This window comes from Carlito syrichta, unplaced genomic scaffold, assembly GCF_000164805.1.
Source record: "Carlito syrichta isolate Samal-C Ts95f unplaced genomic scaffold, Tarsius_syrichta-2.0.1 Scaffold307107, whole genome shotgun sequence".
Classification (NCBI taxonomy): domain Eukaryota; kingdom Metazoa; phylum Chordata; class Mammalia; order Primates; family Tarsiidae; genus Carlito; species Carlito syrichta.
In genome coordinates, this window is record NW_007251203.1 from 1,292,154 (window position 1) to 1,308,426 (window position 16,273).

The 16,273-nt window shown below is 35.1% G+C and overlaps 1 protein-coding gene and 1 pseudogene across 4 annotated transcripts in view; both read right to left on the bottom strand.

Annotated features, from left to right (window-relative positions):
• PPHLN1 (periphilin 1) overlaps window positions 1-16,273 on the bottom strand; it is a 115,210-nt gene that overhangs the window by 79,883 nt on the left and 19,054 nt on the right. For 2 of the 4 annotated variants that reach the window (XM_008063859.1, XM_008063858.1), the window contains exons 3-4: window positions 11,777-11,941; window positions 9,192-9,253 (exon numbers count right to left, since the gene is read on the bottom strand). In XM_008063859.1, the coding sequence (XP_008062050.1) occupies window positions 9,192-9,253; window positions 11,777-11,941 (227 nt within the window). The remainder of the gene's footprint in view (window positions 1-9,191; window positions 9,254-11,776; window positions 11,942-16,273) is intronic. The other 2 variants (XM_021715426.1, XM_021715427.1) reach the window with 1 other exon arrangement.
• LOC110596185 lies at window positions 6,719-7,441 on the bottom strand (annotated as a pseudogene).

Here is a 16,273-nt window from a genome sequence, read left to right on the forward strand (position 1 = left end):
CCAAAAAAAAAAAAAAAAAAAAAAGTAAAAAGATAATCTACAGAATGGGAGAAAATATTGCAAATCAAAAAGCTGATAAGATTTAATACCCAGAATATATATATAATATATGGAGATAAATTCCTGAAATTCAATAACAAAAAAGCTAAGCAACTCAATTTAAAAAATCCAAAAAGCTCAGATGTTTCGCCAAAGATATACAAATAACCAACAAGCACAACAAAGGAAGCTCATCATCACTAGTCATTAGGAAAATGCAAATCAAAACCACAATGAGATACTACTTCATACTTACCAGGACAGTAGGAAGGGAGAGACTGAGTGGGAGAGGAAGGAAGGTGGAGAGGGAAAGAGAGCGGAGAGAGAGAGAGAGAGAGAAGAAATATGGCAAGTGCTAGAAAGAATGTGAAGAGACAGCGAACCTCATACACTGCTAATAGGAATATAAGATGGTATAGCCACTATGGAAAATGACTTGGTGGTTCCTCAAAAAGTTAAACACAGAATTAACGTACAACTCAGCAGTTTCACTTCTATGTATGTACCCAAAAGAATGGAAAACAGGAACTCAAAAGAGATACTTGCAAGCCATGTTCAGTGAAGCACTATTCACAATAGGCAAAAGTTGGAAACAACTCAAATGTCTATCAGAGGATGAGTGAATAAACAAAATGTGATATACATATTCAATGGAATATTATTCACCAAAAAAAGGAATGAAGTTTTGATACATGCTACAACATGAATGCACCTTGAAAGCATGCTATGTGAAAAACGTCAGGCACTAAAACACATATATTGTATAAGTATATTTATGTGAAAGATCTAGGCTAGACAAATTCATAGAGATAGAAAGTAGAAAGGTGGTTGCTAGGGGATGGGGGTAGGTAAAGTTATTGTTTAATGGATATAGAGTTTTTTTCAGAATGATGAAAAAATATGTAATCCCAGCGCTTTGGAAGGCTGAGGCAGGAGAATTCCTTAAGCCCAGGAGTTAAAGATCAGCTTAGGTAACATGGCAAACCAGGCTAGGCAACATAGCAAGACCTTGTCTCCTAAAAAAAAGAAAATTAGTCAGGTACCAGCTACTTGGGAGGCAGAGGTGGAAAAAAATCACCTGAGTTCAGGAAGGTGAGGCTGCAGTGAGCTGTGATTGTACCACTGCACTCCTCTGACTCAATAAATAAATAAATAAATAAATAAAAATTAAACAACATTTGTTCTGTCACAATAAAAATTATTTTACAAAACCAACCAACCACAGAAGATAACTTGAAGGGACTCTCACTGGGCAAATTTGATCATCAAAACAATGATAGCAATGACTTACAACACTGAATAAAAGATAAATCTATGAGTCCATACTGATATAAACAAAGTTTTGTCTGTTTGTTTTACGGGAGTAAAGGGGCAGAGAGAAGAGACAGCTCTTCCTTAAAATAGAATGCCAGCACAATAAATATAGAAAAAATTGGCTAATTACAAAAGTACCCATTAAAAAACCATCATATCTGTCTTAGTTGGGTTGGACTGCTATAACGAATTATCACAGACTGGGTGTCTTAAACAACAAACTATTTTCCACAGTTCTGGAAGCTGGGATGTCTAAGATCATGGTACCAGCAGACATGGTGTTCAGTGAGGGTTTTCTCTTGATTTGCAGATGGCTGTCTTCTCACTGTATTCTCACATGGTAGAGGGCAGAGAAGTGGGAGCAAGTCCCCCCATTCTTAATAAAGACATCAATCCCATTCATAAAAGATTCACCTTCATGACCAAATCTCACTTTCCAAAAGGCCCAAGCTCCTATACCATCACACCAGGGGTTAGGATTTCAATATATAAATTTGGGGGAGACATATTCAGTCCATAATAATATCAATAATATTAATAACTAATTCAGGCAAAACCATCAATGAATGCTAACTAGCAGGTAAAAGTGGACTATTTTGATTTATTGTAGAGATGAGGAATGGTACAATTACATAGCTTCAAAATACCTCCACACACTAATTTCAGGCAGGAAGGTAACTTCATAGTAAAGAAACTGCAGACTCCACCTTAAACAAGTAATACAATTCAAGAATGCCAATAAGGGGACAAATCAACAACATATGCAGTCTACAGGAAGCAAGAAAAAGAACGCAGCATTACTTCAGAAACTGTCCCAGGAAAACATTGGACAAACCTAAACTGAGAAACATTATATTAAAGAAGAAAAAAGTCTACTCTGTATTCATCTTGCCAAAAACAGTAAGCCATAAAAGTCAAGGAAAGACTAAGGAGCTGTCCCAGACTGAAGAAGTCTACAAAAATGTCATTTAATGTACTCCCAGGGTCCATTGGGATGAAAATTCAATTTTTAAAAAATGTGATTTAAGAGCCCAGATTAGGGTCAGGCGTGATGGCTCATGACTGTAATCCCAGCACTTTGGAAGGTGGAGGTGAGAGGACTGCATGAGCCTAGGGATTCGAGACCAGCCTGGGCAACTTGGCAAGACCTCATCTCTACAATAAATCAGAAAATTAACTGGACGAGGTGGCATGCACCTGTAGTTACAGCTACTCGGAAGGCCAAGGTGAAGGAATTGCCTGAGCCCAGCAGGTCAAGGTTACAGTGGCTGTGAGCATGCCACTGCACTCCAGCCTGGACCACAGAGATTCTGACTCAAAAAAAAAAAGCCCAGATTAGATCTTTTTGCTATAAAGCACATTACTGGGGGCACCATTGGAAACACTAATGAAATATTTGGTGAAGAGTTACAGGAGTTATTTGAATTACTCTTGTAACTTTTCTAAACATTTAAAAACTGTTTCAAATAAAATTTTTCAAATGCTCTAATATTTTCTTCCTATAATACAAAGAATCATCATGTACCCTTGGAATGACAAAAACAAAAATACTGAAGTGGCTTTCCTAATTGTTCAAAACATTACCAATACACACAACACAAAGAACATTGCCAATATACACAATTACTCTTTTTGCATGGTTTATAATGTATTGATTTTTTTTTCTAAAACAACAGCTATTTTCTATTCTAAAGTCTTTCAGGTAGGAAATCTTCAATGAGTCCACCTGATACAGAGGAGAGCTTACAGAAACCAGATAGATGTCAGGCAGTAAAAGCTATAGCTATTGTGCTTGAATAAAACCCGAGACATTATTGAACATACTCAGATATCAAGTGAAGGTACCAGAAGATGTGGACAGCACAAATACTCTCTACTCCATTCCCTACTTTATTTTTCTTCACAAAAATTATTTTTTGTTTGTTGTTAACTATCTATAATTCATACCAAAATGGGACAGTACAGGGGTGGAGGAATAAAAAAATCATACTAAAATGTAGGCTATATGAAGATAGAAGATTTTTATTCCCAGAGGCTAAAAGAGAATCTGACATATATCAGACAAGAAATATTTAACAAATGAGTGAATATACCATATAGAATGATCTCCATACCCTGAAAACAGAGAATATACTTTGTTTTAATGCCCATAGTACAGTTATGGAAACTGATAAACTAACTAATGAACCAATAACCAATGAATTTAAAAAGTAAAATAACAGTATAGGCCACATTCTGTAATCACAGAATAATTAGAATACAGTAAGTCTGAATCAGTATAAATTACTATGCATCAGAATCATGGGATACAGCTACAGCAGTATTTAAAGGAAATTTCAAGGCCTGGTGTGGTGTCTCACATCTGTAATCCCAGCATTTTAGGAAGCTGAGGGGAGAGGACTGCTTGAGCCTGGGAGCTAAAGATCTGCCTGGACAATATAGCAAGACTTCATTCTCTATAGAAAATTTAAAAAATTAGCCACTGTGGTAGTACATGCCTGCAGCTCCAGCTACTCAAAAGGCTGAGGTAGAAGGATTGCCTCATCTGAGGATGTCGAGGCTGCAGTGAGCTGTAATCTTGCCACAGCACTCAAGCCTAGGCAACAGTGAGACCCTCAATCCCTCCCCTGAAAAAAAGAAATTTTCAAACTCTTTATATTAATAAATGAGGAGGAAAGAAAAATAAGCTAATTATCTAAGTTAAAATGTTAGATTTATTTTTAAAAAATAAAAACCTTATAGCCTTTTTAGAAGGCAAACTGACAACAGCTATAAAAATTTAAAATACAGCAGGGCTCGGTGGCTCAGCCTGTAATCCTGCGCCTTTGGGAGGCTGAGGTGAGTGGACTGCCTGAGCCCGCGGGTTCGAGACCTGCCTGGGCAGCGAGACCTCATCTCTACAATAAATAAAAAAATCAGCCGGGTGTGGTAGCACATGCCTGTAATTCCGGCTACTTGGAAGGCTGAGGCGGAAGGATCGCCGGAGCCCAGCAGGTTGAGGCTGTGGTGGCCGGGAGCGGCCACTGCAATCCAGTCCAGGTGACAGAGTGAGACTCCAACTCAAAAAAAAAAAAAAAAAAAATTTAAAATACATATGCCCTTTGACTCAGAAATCCCACTTTTGATAATCTATCCCATAAAAACTAAAGTATTATTTCATGAAAAAAATATATACATACATATGTTTTAAACTTTTTGTTTTGTTAACTTCTGAGTAGGGCTTTATTCTTTTTCTTTTTTTAAATTTTATTTTAAAGATGTGGGGTACAATTCAGGATGAGGTATACAAATGGTCATGGTACAGGCAGAGTTTGGGCCTCCCTTTGGTCCCCACTTTGCCTATTTCATGAAAATATGTGTAAGAATGTATTGCAGCAGTTTTGTAGATAAATAGAGTGACTAGCTAAATTATTTGGCATAGCCTCACCATGGACTGATACTTGACCACTAAAAAGACTTAAACAAAAACCCAAAGCATTTATGAATAGAGATAAACATATAGACTAACATACACCAGGATGTTAACATGGCTGTGGAAACTGGAGATTCATATATATGTTTTTATTTTATGTATATAAAATTCAAACACACATACACACACAAAATCCTAAAAAAGATAGGAAGAGAAAATTCAGATTAACATAGAAACTGTTATTTAAGAAACTGAAACCCATATGTTACCAGTATGATGACCACGTATGTACCCAGACCTCATTTGTACCCCACATTTTAAAAATAAAATAATTAAATAAAAAAAGAAACTGAAAAACCACAATAGCAAAGATATGAAATCAATCTAAGTGCCCATCAATGAATTATTGGATAGAGACAATGTAGTACAGGCATGGTGGCTCACACATGAAATCTCAGCATACTGGAAAGACAAGGTAGAAGAACTGCTTATACCCAGGAGTTCAAGACCAGTCTGGGCAACATAGCCAGTCTCGACACAAAATCAAAAAATTAGCCAAGCACGGTGGTATCTATAGTACCAACCACTCAGAAGGCTGAAGGGAAAGGATCATCTGAGCCCAGGAATTCAGGGCTATGGTGATCCATGTTCATGTCACTGCCCTCCAGAATGAGCAACAGAGACCCCACCAGTCCAAAAATAAAATAAAAGCAAATGTGGCACATATACACAATGGTATACTATTCAGTCATAAAAAGAATGAAATCATATCTTTTGTGGCAATATGGATGGAACTGGAGGCGATTATCTCATGAGAAACAACTCAGAAACAGAAAGAAAGTCAAATATTGCATGTTCTCACAAGTCAGAGCTAAATAATGTTGTACACATGGACATGGAGTGGAATGGTAGACAATGAAGACTTGGAAGGTAAGAGCATGGGGAGTAACTTAGATAATTACTTATTTCTTATCCTTAATGCTTACAATTATACATTATACACTAAAAACCCAGACCTCACCACTATACAACATATCCATGTAACAAAACAGTACTTGTTCCCCTTAAATTTTTTCAAATAAATAATAGCTGAAAAACAATAAAACTAAAATAAATTTAAAAGCTGTTTCTTTGGGGAAGAAAGATAAACTATTAGCTAATGTAACTTTTCCCAAAGTGTTTTACCATTCTGCTTTTCACACACAGGTCTTTATATCAGACACTGTTTTGACGTCAAACTTCAAAGTCATGTTTTTCCAAATGTATGTCCCAGCACTATTTATTGAAAAGTTCATTGCTTCCCTATTATAATGCCGCTGTTGCTATACTCTGAACTCCATATATATTTAGGTTTGTTTCTACGTTTCATTTCACTGGTTACCTGACAAAAACTGTGCCAGTACAACAACGCTTGCATTACTAAACTTTATAATTTTAAAGTTATGGTATCTTGAGTCTTCACATCTTTTTCAAGACTATTTTTGCTATCTTGCCCTTTACTCTTCCATATTAATTTTACAATCAGTTTGTCAACATCTATGCAAAATTTTTATTTTTATATGGAACCATATTGAATTCACTCTTTAATTTGAAGAGAACTGACATCTTTATGATACGGATTCTTCCTAGCCAAAGATGTCATATTTTGCCCCTTTTACATCTTTTAGAAGTGACTTGCAATTTACTTACATAGGTGTCACACACTTTTAGCACATTGATTCCTATTACTCATTACAGTTTTGGTACTACAGCATTTTTAAATTAAATTTTCTAATTTATGCTGATAGTTGATTTAAGGCACTGTGTCGCCCAGAATGGAGTGCAGTAGCATGCTCATAGTCACCACAACCTCGACCTGCTGGGTTCAGGTGATTCTTCTGCCTCAGCCTTCCAAGTAGCTACCATGCCGCCCAGCCTTCCAAGTAGCAGCCACCATGCCCAGATAACTTTTTTGACCATAATCAAAACTTTATTGAAAAACTGACACCAAATAAGACCACTGTTGTATACCTTACAAAATCAAATGTAATTACATTGTCTTGGTAGATTAACTGGAATTACTGAACTTATAATAAGGTTTTCTGTGAGAACACAAATTCAGGAAATTGGGTGGGTCATTAGTGTTACTTTCTTCTAAATGAACACCCTTCTGTGAGCCTGGCCTTTCCTCCTATAGGCTGGCACAACACTGTCGAACAACCCACACAAAGAACCACTATCTGCACATGGCTGAAAACCATAGTGATCTTGTAGCAACATGGACATTTTACATCCATAAAGTAGGAATTTGGACTTTGAACCAGGTATTTCTTTTTATGTTTTTTCTTCTCCTCTTCGAAGAACATATGTAAAAAATCTCTGGCCAAAGGTATGTCGATCCTGTCGCCAGCTCAGCTGGACCAGAGCTCAAAGGCGAACCCCACCGCCAGCCACATGTAAACAAGCACTTGGCAGCAACTTTGCTTTTATATATATATATGTATATATATATACATATATATGTATGTATATGAATGTGTGTATATATATATATATATATATATATATATATATAGTAGAGACAAGGTCTTGCCAAGTTGTCCAGGCTGGTCTTAAACCCCTGGGCTCAGGAAACCCTCTCGCCTCTGCCTCCCAAAGTGCTAGGATTACAGACACGAGCCACCGCTCCCAGCTCATAGTTGATTTTATTATATTGAGTCCTGCTAATTTCCTAATAGTTCTAATGGTCTGTAGACTGTCCTAGATTTTTCACATAAATAATTTTACCATCTTTAAATAGAGTTATGTTTCATTCTAACTCTGACACCTTTATTTTTCTTTTCTTACTATGCTAGGATTTCCATTACCACGCTGAGTAGAAGCAGTGACAGCAGGTGTCACTGCGTTGCTCTGATTTTAAAGCAAATGCTTCCAACTTTGATATAGTATATGCCCATTTACCAGGTCAAGGAAATTCTCTTCCATTCCCAGTTTTCATAACTACCTAGAATTGAATTCTCATCAAAGCATTTTTTTAACATCTATTGTCTCTATTGCTTTTTGGGGGAGCGACAGATTGCCATGGTTTCTGAATGTCCCTGCACACACTCGCTATGTATGCCAAATTGCAAGACCTAACTCTCCACTGATACTAAATAGTTTCTGCAGCTGGTTTCACAGACAGTAAAATAGGTCAAGGTTACCACAGTGTGACTACTATGACAGCTTGCTCCCAGGGAAAGAACTGGCTTGTTTCCTGCTTGTTACAAAAGGTAACAAGTTCTTGACCCTGGATTCCTAAGCTGCAGTGCATCCCACAATGTGCACAGTCACCATCTCTGTCTATCACACCACCCCGTGGGAATTGGGAACAAGGAACCTGCACCACAATGCTGATGCTCCTGTTGACTGCTGTGCTAGGAATAATATAAACTGCCTTTGTCTATCCACTGAATCTTGACTCCTTTTGGCACCTATGAAGTTGTGGCAGTTGATTCCTTGCCACTCGCTATGAGAGTGGGGTTCTTTTCCTTGACAGTTCTTAAGAGATCTTTAAAGGCTCCTTTTATAGCTTCTGACACTACCACTGCCATGTCATTTAAAATAAACAAAAGCAAACTATCAATGTCTGTCTACCATTTTCCCCCCCTAACTATTCTATCAGATACCTTCTTTAAGGAACCAAAGCCGACAATGATCAAGACCCTTCCAAAATGTGTTTTCTCAACATAAATTTATAATTAAAATAAAGCAATTAAGAGAATGCCTTATAATAGGAGACACTTTGTAAGAACGCAAATATTTTCATAAGGATATTTCTGGGAAAAAAAGTCTTAATTTCTAATTAGGTAAACCTCACAATCCATACCACACATTAAGAATAATAATTATTGAGCCGGGCTTGTGGCTCAGCCTGTAATCCCACGTCTTTGGGAGGCTGAGGTGAGTGGATTGCCTGAGCCCATGGGTTCGAGACCTGCCTGGGCAGCGAGACCTCATCTCTACAATAAATAAAAAAATCAGCCGGGCGTGGTAGCACACGCCTGTAATTCCGGCTACTCGGAAGGCTGAGGCAGAAGGATCGCCGGAGCCCAGCAGGTCGAGGCTGCTGTGGCTGGGAGCAGCCACTGCACTCCAGTCTGGGCGACAGAGTGAGACTCCAACTCAAAAAAAAAAAAAAAAGAATAATAATTATTTTGTAAGAACACATCAATAGTTCAAATATTTTAAATACATATTATCAGTTATAAAATGCCAACAGATACAGACTATTAGCTATCAGTACTGTTATATTACAGAGTCACAAATAGAATATAAAGCTTGCTACTTTCAAAATTTAAAATCCTAATAAAATATTTCATCTATGTGCCTGAAGTTAGATTTCAACAGCAGACAACTCAGTGAGTCAAGTGTCAAGGTGCTTATGCTATTATTTTTATCTTTTTACCTGTATTCAGGTTGTCGGCTTGCAGAATGATCATCTCTCGTCCATCTATAACCAGATTCATCCTGTAACATAAAAAAGCTACTTAGGTAATCTGTTTACATTATTTTGAATAAGCTAGGATATGCCTAAAAATACTATTGGAAATACTATTGGTACCTTTTTCTAAGACCAACATGCTACGAGGGCAAGAACGCTTTTCTAAATTTCCCTAAGCTTCATATACATTAAAAAAAAAAAAAAAGATACAGCAATTCTTCCATTTCAACAACTAAAATAGTAGACTGGGAACCTGTGGTACCACTTATCTCTATTAAAATGCATATGTTATTTCTTTGGTAGACTCAAAACAGCCTAACTGCCAAAGAAACATGTACCAACATCACAACAGTTAAGAGCTGTTTTAGGACAAAGGCTAAATTTAATCAAACATGCATTTCTCAACCTTTTATTTTATTTTTCCTTCTGTCAAGTTCTCACATCAGATTTAAGCCCAATGAAAAGCTTGCTACTTTCCCATTTTTCTTCTTCAAATTTTCTTTTATCATCATATTTCCCATTTAAAACCAACTGGAAACGACATAAGAAACTGTCACTTAATGATAAGCTACATTAGAGTAAGATGTGATACTAGATTTAAAATTAATAAAATGAATCACATTATGTCCCCTAAGATAGACATATTTGCAAAGGCGCATATAAAGAAACTACGTAGTAATTCACACCAAATTACTTTAAAATTATTACATCAAACAATACAATACACAAATTACAAATCAGAAAAACTGATTCAGCAAAAATAAATATTATCCTCATCTTCTTCAGCATCATACACCTACTCTCATATAAATGTATTCATCATTTTCCTTCTCAACATTAAATAGAAACAAAACAAAACTAAAAACAGCAGGTAAAATAAAATATTGGATCGACTAATTTGTTTGCATCATATAACTGAACTGTAGATAACAATTAGCATCATGAGAGTACTAAGGATCACAAGTGTGTTTGTTGCTTGCTTGAAGAGAATTTAAACAAAAAAATGTTGTATAAAGTATGAAGACAAACATAATTGGTAACAATAATTTAAAACAAAACAAAACTAAAAACAGCAGGTAAAATAAAATATTGGATCGACTAATTTGTTTGCATCATATAACTGAACTGTAGATAACAATTAGCATCATGAGAGTAATAAGTATCACAAGTGTGTTTGTTGTTTGCTTGAAGAGAATTTAAACAAAAAAAGTTGTATAAAGTATGAAGACAAACATAATTGGTAACAATAATTTAAAAACAATTGTTGAAGTCCTATTATGCTACACATTTTTAGAAAAAAAATCATGTTTATGAGGTTTCAAACACAAACTGGTCCAATAAATATAAAACTCCTTGAGCATGTAGAGTTCCATAAAAGGAATAACAAAAGTTTATGCTAAGGTCAAATTGTTTCTCCCTGAGACTACCGGGAGGCAAAAATCCATTATTTCTAGAACAGTGATAATGCATAGTGTTTTCAACACCTATCCTATCCTACTAAAGAAAAGTATGACGTTTAAAAAGTGACTAAAATAAAACTCAATTCTGTTAACAGTTAAGATAATGGCAGCACCCCAAACTTTGGAAACAAACACAAGAATACACTGAATATATAGTCACATTACCACTTTGAAATTGGTCACTATGCTGTAGCAGTAAGAGAATTAGACTCACACACATACCCATCCTGAGAAATATCACCTTACCACTATTTATTTCTTCAAGTATAAAGTATGGAAACTAATTCCAACAGCCAATATGAGGTAAAATTATATTATAAATAGGGTTTGAGTGAGTACTGTTAGTTACCACATTATATTGCAGGGAAAGGGAAAAAAAGAGAAAAAGTAGGAAAATAGTCTGGCAGAGGAATGTTGTAAACATGCAAGCTAGGACAAAGGAATTCCATCAAGGAACAGTTTCAATTAAGGTCAATGACAGATTACTGCAACACTAAATACATACTTCTAGATTATTAAGAATGATCAAGAAAAACAAATTATAACAGTAATAATAGCAGCTAGCATTTTAAAGGGTTTGCTATATGACAATGCTTTGAGTGCTTTCTAATCTCAGTTAGTAGTTAGTAAATAGACTTCAATAAGGAAGTATAGCAAAATTGAAACTGAATATCAACAACTTTAACCCACCTCACCACAGCGTTTCATCATGATGAAAATAAAGTAATTATGAGTGGGTACATCCAGTAAGAGAGGTAACCACCTGCTCATCACTTATTAAGTACTAAGGCAATATATCACCTTTACATGGTTCTGCAAATCCCTGCCAATTTAGGGGATAAAAAAGCAGGCTAGTTGGAATTAATTTCATGTAGACAGAGCTATCCAGACTGCTTACCCTTTTTGTCCAGCACCCCAAGATTCTTGACTAATAGTTCCCATATGACAGCTCCAGCAAGCAATTCAACAGAGCATCAAGCAGGAAGCGTGTATTCAACTATTTTCATGGCCATCACATAAAGTTTTAAAATTACATGAATTCTAAGCTTATAAGAAATAACAATTAGTACATGGGGGAAATTTACATACTCCTCTGTGAGGTGGACCACTTCTTCGATCATGAGAAAAACTGCGGCCCTCGTCACATTCTCGGTAATCAACATGACTGTAATATCTATTGTAGCTTCCTTCACCAGGTCTGTCTAGCAGTGGTGGTTTCTTTGGCCCAATATTAACTACTCTATGGTAGCCATCCTAAAACAGACAAAAAGAAATATATAAAAATCACTAATTTCTCTATTTGGTTTTGGAAAGGTTTTTAAAAAGCACAGGAGTTCTTATCCTTAAATCAAATAGGATAAATGTATAAACAAAAATGCATTAATTAAATAACATGAATATAATATTAAGGTCTTCACATGGAGTAAAGGAAATCAAGTCATTCAACGAAGAAAGCCAGGTCTTCAAAATAACATGCGGCAATGCAAAAACTAATCATAAGTAAAAGAAAAAATACAATTTTATCATTTTAATAAAAAATAAACTTAAGAGAGCAAGAATGTTACAGTAGCTCTATCCTTTATTGTCTTAGAATTTCAGAAATCAAATCATGTAAGATAATACACATATCTGGTCTACTGTGTTGGAACTATACTATTTAGAATATGAACTTTTTACACATAAGCAACAGCAAACAGAAATAATACTAAGCTAGAAAGATCAAAGGGAAACATTTTGCTATTTTTCCAGCAGCACTAGAAAGAAGAGAGTCTTTGGCTTTACAAGTGTGAAAGTAAAATAAAAGCTGATATAAAATTCAAACAAATGTTTAAAGTACTGTAGTATGTTAATGTGTTAACGTTTTAACAACTGAGTGGGTTTCCGTGGGACTTTGGGAATTGAACAGAGAGAACATCTGTCTTAGGTTAGTAGATGCTGTGTAATAACAACAAAAACGATTATCAACACTAAGAAGCAGAGAGCTATAGAACATCAATCTGCACATAATCTGGTTTTGGGCATTCATGGTACATCTATCAATATCAAATGAGATATATGTTAAAGAAATTTGAAAGTTGACCAACTTGGAGCAAAAAAAAAAAAACCTACAGTACATAAAGTCCATATCCTGGGCTCTTACATCACAATCCTACACCTGAAAATGAAATTAATACTGATACCTACTTCATGGAGTCGTGAGTACTAAATGAAAACCAGAATATAAAGTGTTTAACACACTTCTTAGCACACACCAAGTGCTCAAAAAATGTTTGCTATACTGATTACTACCTGCAAGTCTATGAAAAAACACTCAATACCTCAAATTGTTTAATTACTTCTTAGCATTAATGACTTCCATTATTAAATTGCTATTAAATTACTAGATACCATTCAAATTTCTCAATGGGTAGGAAATCTGTCAATGGGTCAGGAAAAAAACAGAAGAGTTTATACCTGTTTGAGAGCTAAAAAGATTCAAATAACTTTTCCTATTGGGATCTAAAGTGCTTTCCTGCATTCGTATGTTATATAAACTGTAAGATATATTCTGTTTACACAAAATATGATACACAACTGAATGTATTAACTCTCTCATCTAAAAACTAAGCAAATACTGAGCTTCTAAAAAAAAAAAAAAAAGAGGCATTAAGGCCAGGTGCAGTGGCTTACACCAAGCTAAGAAGATCGCTTGAGCCCAGGAGTTTGAGACAAGCCTGGACAACACAGTGAGACCTCATCATCTTTAAAGAAAATCAAAAAATTAGCTGGGCATGGTGGTGCTTGCCTATAGTCCCAGCTATCAAGGAGGCTGAGGTGGAAGGATCGTCTGAGCCCAGGAGTTTCAGGCTGTGGTGAACTGTGATCATGTCACTGCATCAAGTCTGGGAAACAGAGTCTCAAATAAAAAAATAAAATTAAATTTATAAAAGGCCAAAATTACAATTTACAGCATTTCTAATTCAAAACTTGTTATTCACAAAATTAGAACAACTGACTTCTCCAAATCCCAAGAAATCCTAAAAATCCATTCCATAATACTCTTGTTTTTATATGCTTATTTGGAGGAATGGTGGGGTGACTATGCATGCCTAAACACTTCTGAGAATAGAGAGCTTATTATTTTATAAAGCAGTCTGTTCCTTTGTTCAATCACCCCAGTTACTAGAAAGTTTTCTCAGGATTGTAAAATGTATATGGTAAAACTTTTGAAGAAATAAAACTTGAAATCCTGAATTGTACCCCACATCTTTAAAATAAAATAAAATGAAGTAAAACTTGAATCATTTATTTATTTTGAATAATTGCTTTGCCAACTAATAACATTAAACAATCATTCTAAAAGTTGTTTAGTTAGCCAAAGGAAAAAAAAAATTCCTGATGACAGCTCTGTACCTGGCAATAAAGAGCAAACTGGCATTTCCTTTACGTTTTGAGAAAGTATTCAAATGTAAGTACATTACATCATCGCTGCTCTGCAGATACCTAATCTTAAAGAAAACTCTTTAGCTAAATGAAAAGATTTAAAGGAAACAAAGATGACTGACTGTATTTTCAAAGAATTCATGTCTCATTCAGGTATAATATTCAAGGATTCTTCTTCCCTATAAAATGCATGATGAGTAGCAAAGATTTTAGAATTTCCCTTTCAAAAAGCTTATATTATTAAGTTCAAACACTATTTTATATTTCCTGCACTGCCAGACCTGAAAGGAAATGCCATCACTGTTTGAAATTCTTGTACAAATCTTACATCAAGCTGTAAACATGTAATTTTCCTTTCTAAATGCTAATATAAGTACATAGGTTTAAGGTACTGATATGTTGGAACCTCCATTTTAGAAAGATCTTGGCAAAAAAGCTGATTTTTTTAAAAAAATGAACAAGCATTTCTCCAAAGAAGGCATAAAAATAGCCAGCCAGTGTCCCAGCTCCTTGGGAGAATGAGGCAGGAGAACTGCTGCCCAGAAGTTCAAGGCGACAGTGAGCTATCACTGCACTCCAGTGTGGGCAGAGAGTGAGACCCTATCTCCTAATAATAATGATGATGATGGCGGTGATGATATAAAAATTGCCAATAAAAAATTTTAAAAATATGAGAAGGTGCTCAACATCACCTGTAATGCAAATTAAAATCACTATGAGATACCACCTCACACCCTTAAGGATGACTAAGATCAAAAAGAGATGATAAATGTTGGCGATGTATGAAGGAAAGGGAAGACTTGTACACTGTTGGTGGGAGGGTAGCTTGGGTACAGCCATTATAGAAAACAATTTGGAAATTTCTATGGAAATTAAAACTAAAACTACCATATAATCCAGCAACTCCTCTTCTGGGTGTACTGCATATACAAAGAATATGGAATCACCACCTAGTTTGCACTCCCATGTTCAATGCAACATTATTCACACTTGTCAAGATATGGAAATAGGCTGGGCACGGTGGCTCACACCTGTAATCTCTACACTTTGTGAGGTTGAGGTAGAAAGACTGCTTGAGGCAGGGAGTTTGAGATCAGACTGATCAACATTGCAAGACCCATTCTACATGTGAAAAACTACAATAAAAATAAATTGTACAGTATAGAGGACTAAAGTTAATAAAACTGCACTGTAGTAGAAGTTTTTGTTAAATAAGTACATTTTATCTGCTCTTATCACACAAAATAAGTAACTATGTGGGATGATCAATGCCTTAATCTCTTTCAATATCATAACCACTGTACTACTGATATGTATCTACATGTATCCATATAATTCCAATGGAATCAAAACATTTCTATTCTTTCAAATGCATATATTTCAAATCTTGAGTTTGGATATAAAAATCTCAATTTACCTCCATTATATCAATTTGCATTACGTCTGTTCATTATTTTAAAATCTACATATTAATGCACACACTAATTAATATGTATCTACATATTAATTATTAAATAAGTATCCTTATAAGTTTAAAAGATCAGAATTTTTTTATGGATGTTACTAGAATTTTCAAAAAATATATGCAGAATTTATTGGATTTGCTCCTCCAAAGTTAGTATTAACGGTATGGTCAGTAAGACCAAATATACTTGTAAAAGATGTAAATAGCTCATTTAAAAGAAAAGCTCTATTTTACTTAATCATTTATTTACTCTGGAAGGATACTGAAGAAAAGCTTGCACATAAATGTAAATACTCTTTTGGAAAGTTCTCTACTTTTCTACACAACATAAACTTTCACATTTGTCATTGTCTTAGGGGTCAGACAATTACTACCACAAGGCCCTCTAAGTTTGTGAAATAAGAGTTCTTCAGTTTGCTTATGCTAGCTAATGAAATCTGACCAGAATAAAATGTCAAATTAATTTTGCAATCCAGAAATGTGAAATGGTGACTATGTTTTGTTATAAAATAAACATACATCAATTTGCTGTACATTGATATAACTACTTGTTATAAGAAATTTTAGTAAGTAAAAGCACCAAATTGATGGGTTTTGCTTGATTTGTTATATAAATCTTTGTCAGATGTTCCGCACTAATGTTAAATCTCATACTAACTGGGAACAAATTATGTGAACTACATGCTTCTTTAAAAGTA